The sequence below is a fragment of the Anolis sagrei genome, chromosome X, assembly GCF_037176765.1.
Source record: "Anolis sagrei isolate rAnoSag1 chromosome X, rAnoSag1.mat, whole genome shotgun sequence".
NCBI classification, from domain to species: Eukaryota; Metazoa; Chordata; class Lepidosauria; order Squamata; family Dactyloidae; genus Anolis; species Anolis sagrei.
In genome coordinates, this window is record NC_090034.1 from 20,617,375 (window position 1) to 20,622,788 (window position 5,414).

General features: G+C 40.7%; 1 protein-coding gene across 2 annotated transcripts in view; it reads left to right on the forward strand.

Moving 5' to 3' along the window:
- Positions 1-5,412, forward strand: part of GNG13 (G protein subunit gamma 13) — an 8,864-nt gene extending 3,452 nt beyond the window's left edge. The window contains exons 2-3 of one of the 2 annotated variants that reach the window (XM_060786536.2): positions 2,415-2,532; positions 4,016-5,412. In XM_060786536.2, the coding sequence (XP_060642519.2) occupies positions 2,435-2,532; positions 4,016-4,121 (204 nt within the window). In that variant the 5' untranslated portion in view covers positions 2,415-2,434 and the 3' untranslated portion in view covers positions 4,122-5,412. Of the gene's footprint in view, positions 1-2,380; positions 2,533-4,015 lie in introns of both variants that reach the window. The other variant, XM_060786535.2, reaches the window with a different exon arrangement.
- The last annotated feature ends 2 nt before the right edge of the window (positions 5,413-5,414 follow it).

Sequence of the window (5,414 nt, forward strand, 5' to 3'; positions counted from 1 at the left end):
CATTTTTAGGGAGAGACCAGTTTTTCTTTCCTGGTTTCTATTGTCCTGGTGGTTTTATTTGTTCTGGTGTAGAAAAATTGGCAGAAAACATTGAACCGAATTCACCGTATTAACATGTCAAGGATGTTCTGCTCTCATCCATCATATTTACATCCCTTTTTGTTTAATGCAAACGCGTTCAAACCCAGATAGAATTGTTTGACTCTATGCAAAAGAGACATCAGTTTCTTTGGATCTTGTAGGGTCCAGAAAAAAAGGATAAAGTCAACAAAGGATTAAGTCAACTATTGCAATGTATTAGGATGGAAGATTCCATGCAACAGGAGCATGGGGAGTTATATAAGAAGTCCTTGCTGAGGCAGAGCAGTGACTCCCTAAGGAAGTACTTGGGAACCGATGAAAACATTTCCTTAACTCTTTCCTATTGAACTTGAAAGGTGTATTTGAAAGTTAAAGGAATTTCATGCTTAGACTTGGGAATGTCCCATTTCTAAAATGTCTAATTGTGGACATAGGTGCAAATGTAACTAATCCAAAAAGATTAATATTTTATTAGATTAGATTAGATTAGATTAGACATGAATAATTTTGGATTAGTTGCATTTGTACCTATGTCCAAATGCAAGGAATCCAAAATGAGTCATACATGTTATTATATTATATGGTGTATACAATATTATGTATGCAATAATATATATTAATAATAATAATATATTAATATATAATATAATCCAAAATGGCAAAAATTTATGGAGTCATGCACTTTGGATGATGCTACATTATTGACAGTTATACTTTCTAATGTTCTACTTTATAGGGCAGAAAATTATTATTATTATTATTATTATTATTATTATTATTATTATTATTAGAAACACAACAAGATGAGTCCACAGCAGACAAGATCCATCTGCTGGCTGTTGTATTGGCTCACACGGTGGACACTTACCAAGTGTCTAGGTCTGTGTAATGTATTGGCGAATAATGCGTGCAGATCCCAGTAAGATGGCATTTGCAGCGGGCAGATGGTAATTTTGTCAGTACTGATTGTGTATAAGTGCAGGCCAAGGTCTTTAGGCACTGCACCAAGTGTGCCGATCACCACTGGGACCACCTTGACTAGCTTGTGCCAGAGTCTTTGCAGTTCGATCTTTAAATCCTCATATTGTGTCAGCTTTTCTTCTTCTTCTTCTTCTTCTTCTTCTTCTTCTTCTTCTTATTATTATTATTATTATTATTATTATTATCTCTATTATTATCTCTATTATTAGCCCACTTTTCACTCTTAATCACATCCCCAAGCATTTAATACAATGTTATGTAGTGGACACAGACATGATTTCCGTGTCTCCAATTACATAACAAACCACGTTCATTCCACAATAGACACCCACCAAGAACATAGGCCCATGGGGCTGGCCAGAGATGGGGTTTTGCTGAGCCCTAGATCTCTCCTTTTCCCATAAGCAAATGTTTGAGATTCGCCACTCCTTTAACGTCATTCAAAATAAAACCCAACCAAGTCCAGAGATTGCTGTGTTTGGGAGGCATGCAAAGCAGGTTGCTCTTAGATATTGTGCCCAAATTGCTACTTGATGCAAAATTTCCCCAGATTTGCACAGTGAAGGTAAGCACTTTATCGCTCTCAACGAGGGCAGGTCTTATTTGTGCCCATTAATGGTCATCCCATGGGCTTTGTAGGGTTTTCTTCAGCGAGAAAGATTCAAAGGTATCCATCTTCCGATATTGCTCCTTTTCTGAGTTACTTTCCTGGCAAGTTGTAGCATTTCAATGTTATTGTTTGCATTTTTAGTGACTTACCCAGTTGCAAGAAGTGTTGGAAATGCTGATTTCTTTGGATGGTTTTAGTTACTCATCTAAGTTGCAAGAAACGCAGAATGTTTTCGACCACAAGCCAGTAACTTGTAGCACTTTTATTTTTGTATAGGTTTAGTTACTTCTCCAGTTGCAAGAAGTGATGGAAATGTTGATTTCTTTGGGTGGTTTCAGTTACTCTTCTAGTTGCAAGTAGCGAGGAATGTTTCGCACCATAAGTTGGCAACTTGTAGCATTCTGACTTTTTATTTTGTGTATAGATGTAGACACACACATTGTAGGCACACACTTTTCTAACTGGAAGGAGTGTGGGATGTTTGGATCCATAAGCTGGCAACTCATAGCATTATTATTTTATTTTCTGCATTGTTTTAGTCACTTTTCTAGTTGCAAGAAGTCTAGAATTGTGATTTATTTTATTTCTAGTATTGATTTTGCTTTGGTTTTTTTTGTTGTTGCATTGTTTTAGTTGTCTCTTTTGTTGCAAGAAGTCTGGAATCTTGATGTCTTTCCTTGTGTGTCTTTCCTTTGCTTCTGGGCCCAGGCTTGACCCCCTTCTCTGCGCTTCTCCCAAAAAGCCCCCCCAAAAGAGCCCTCCATGGACGAATGGGACCCTCCGCAGTGGAAGAAGGAAGTGGAGAGCCTCAAGTACCAGCTGGCCTACAAGAGGGAGATGTCCTCCAAGACCATCCCCGAGTGAGTCCTCTTCCTCCTCCTCCTCCTCATCATTGGGATTGAATGCTTTTGCAGGCATTCAAAAGGGATATATAGTCACAGAACTGGAAGGGACCTGGTTCCCTTCCAGATTCATGAAAAAATAGGGCTATAGAATCATAATATCCTAGAGTTAGAAGGGACCCCCAAAGGCCACCCTTTTCTGCCTTTGTCTAGGAAAAGCATCATCAAAGCCTTCCCAACAGATGGCCACACAGCCTCACAGACATTGTAGGATTCATGGAGAAATAGGGCTTTAGAATCATAATATCCTAGAGTTGGAAGGGAGCCCCAAAGGCCAACTAGTCCAACCCTCTTTTCTGTCTTCATGTAGGAAAAGCACCATCAAAGTCCTCCTGACAGATGGCCACACAGCCTCACAGACATTGTGGGCTTCATGGAGAAATAGCACTATAGACTCATAAGGCCCTAGAGCTGGAAGGGAGCCCCAAAGGCCATCCAATCCAACCCCCCTTTCTGCCTTGTGTGGGAAAAGCACCATCAAAGCCCTCTCAACAGATGGTCATCCAGCCTCACAGACATTGCAGGGTTCATTGAGAAATAGTTCTATAGAATCAATGACAACTAGCATTGGAAGGGGCCTCCAAAGGCCATCCAATCCACCCCCTTTTCTGCCTTCATGTAGGAAAAGAACCATCAAAGCACCCCCAACAGATTGCCATCCAGTCTCTGTTTAAAAGCCTCCAAAGAAGGGGCACAGGACCCTGCTTTCCTGCCTGGCAGAATGGGGCTGGACTTGGCTGGCTTTCCGGCTCCAAGATGATATTGTCCTCTTTCTCCACGAACCTTCTAATGTTTAAGAGGTTGGGTGGCCATCTGTTGGGACAGTTTTGGTGGTGTATTCCTTTAAGTCAGAATGAGGTCGGACTAGATGGCCGTTGGATCCTATAGCCCTCTTTCACCATGAAGGTCATCATGTTATTATAATGTTATAATGTCTATGAGGTTTGATGGCCATTTGTCAGGAGGGTTTGGATTGAGTATTCCTTTATGGCATAATAGGGTTGGACTAGATGGCCTTTGGGGCTCCCCTCCAGCCCTAGGATCTTATAATTATATAACCCTCTTTCTCAATGAACCTTGTAATGTCTATGAGGTTGGATGACCCTTGGATCGGATTGTGTCCTCTAGCCTGGCAAAAGGAGGGGTTGGACTGGATGGCCCTTGGAGATCCCAAAAGTTCAACACCTATGTAAACAGAATAGGGTTAGACTGGATGGCCTTTGGGGGTCTCTTCCAACTCTAGCAAAATAATAGGTAGCTTGGGAGTGTGACGGGGGTCTCAGGATCGAGATTTTTATCAGACAGCTGTTTGTCGGGAGGGATTGGATTGTGTCCTCCTTCCTATATTGCAGAATGAGGTCAGGCTGTATGGCCTTTGGGGTCCCTCCTCACTCAATGCAGAAGCAGAGAAGGAGCATCTTGGTGTCTTTTCTCCCTTTAGGCTCCTGAAATGGATAGAAGACGGGATCCCGGAGGACCCTTTTCTGAACCCGGAGCTGATGAAGAACAACCCCTGGGTGGAGAAGGGCAAGTGTGCCATCCTCTAGTCCATCGTCCACGGCTTCCTTCAAAGCGAATGCAGACACACTGTGTCCCGGGATTTTGGCTGGCTCCCCGTTATGCCTCCCATTGAGAACATGTATAATAAATAGGTCACTAAATGGTTTCTAGAGCAGAATGGTTTACTATGGGATCTTTATGGGATATTCTGCGAATGCCAGTGTCGGAAAATTCCCCCACATATATATAAATATATATATTTGCCTGTATATCTGCTCTTTATAAACAAGGCTAGCATTTGGATGGCTTTGCAATTATTTGGAGGCAGATGTTGTCATTTTCTCTTGAAATGACCCAAAATGTGAATAAGAGGAAATCAAAGAAATCAATAGGAAGATGGAAAGTGGCACAATTCAGAGTATTTATAAAGCCATGTAGTTCTGCTTTTCTATCCATCAGTCATCCTTTTTTCTTTCCTTTTCCTTCTATCAATCCTTCCTTTCCCTTTCCTTCCTTTTTCTTTTCCTTTCTACCCTTCTTGCTTTCGTTCCTTTTCCTTCTATCATTTTCCTTTTTGCCCTTCTTTCTTCCCTTTTCCTTTCTTTTCTCTTCCCTCTTTCTTTCTAGTCATTCCTTTTCCTTTCTATCCTTCTTTTCCCTTCTTGCATTCTTTCCTTTTCCTGCTTGCTCTTTTCTACCATTCCTTCTTGCTTGCTTTCTTTTTCCTTCTATCATTCTTTCCTTTTTGCTTTCTCTTCTTTTGTTCCTTTTCCTTTCTTTCCCTTCTTTCTATTCTTCTCTTCCCTTTCTTCCTTTTCCCTTCTATTCTTTGCTTTTCTTTTCTATCCTTCCTTTCTTTTCCCTTCTTGCTCTTCCTTTTCTGCCTTGCCTTTCCTTTTCTATTTTTCTTGCTTTCCTTGTCCTTTCCTTTTCCTTTATATCTGTTTTGCCTTCTTTTTTGTTTTTTATTCTTTCTTTCTTTTTTCCCTTTTCTATCATTCTCTTCTTGCCACCTATCCTTTTTTTCCTTTGTCTATCATTCCCTTCTTGCTTCCTAGCCTTTCTTTCTATTCTTCTGCTTTTCCTCCTCCCTTCTTGCTCTTCTCTTTTCCTTCTTTCTTGTCTTCTTGCTCTCTTTCCTCTTTCTATCCTTCCTTTCATTTCCTTGACTTGTAAAGGAACATGCATGTTTTATAAACAACACTTTATCAATGGTTTTAAATACTTGGGTATGTTTGGGGTTTTTTTTTTTTGTATCAGTTTTGCAGTTGAAACAAAACAAAAGGGACGGAAGCCATGCAAAACACGACCGACGCAATAAAGAGAGCAGCAGCGCTGGG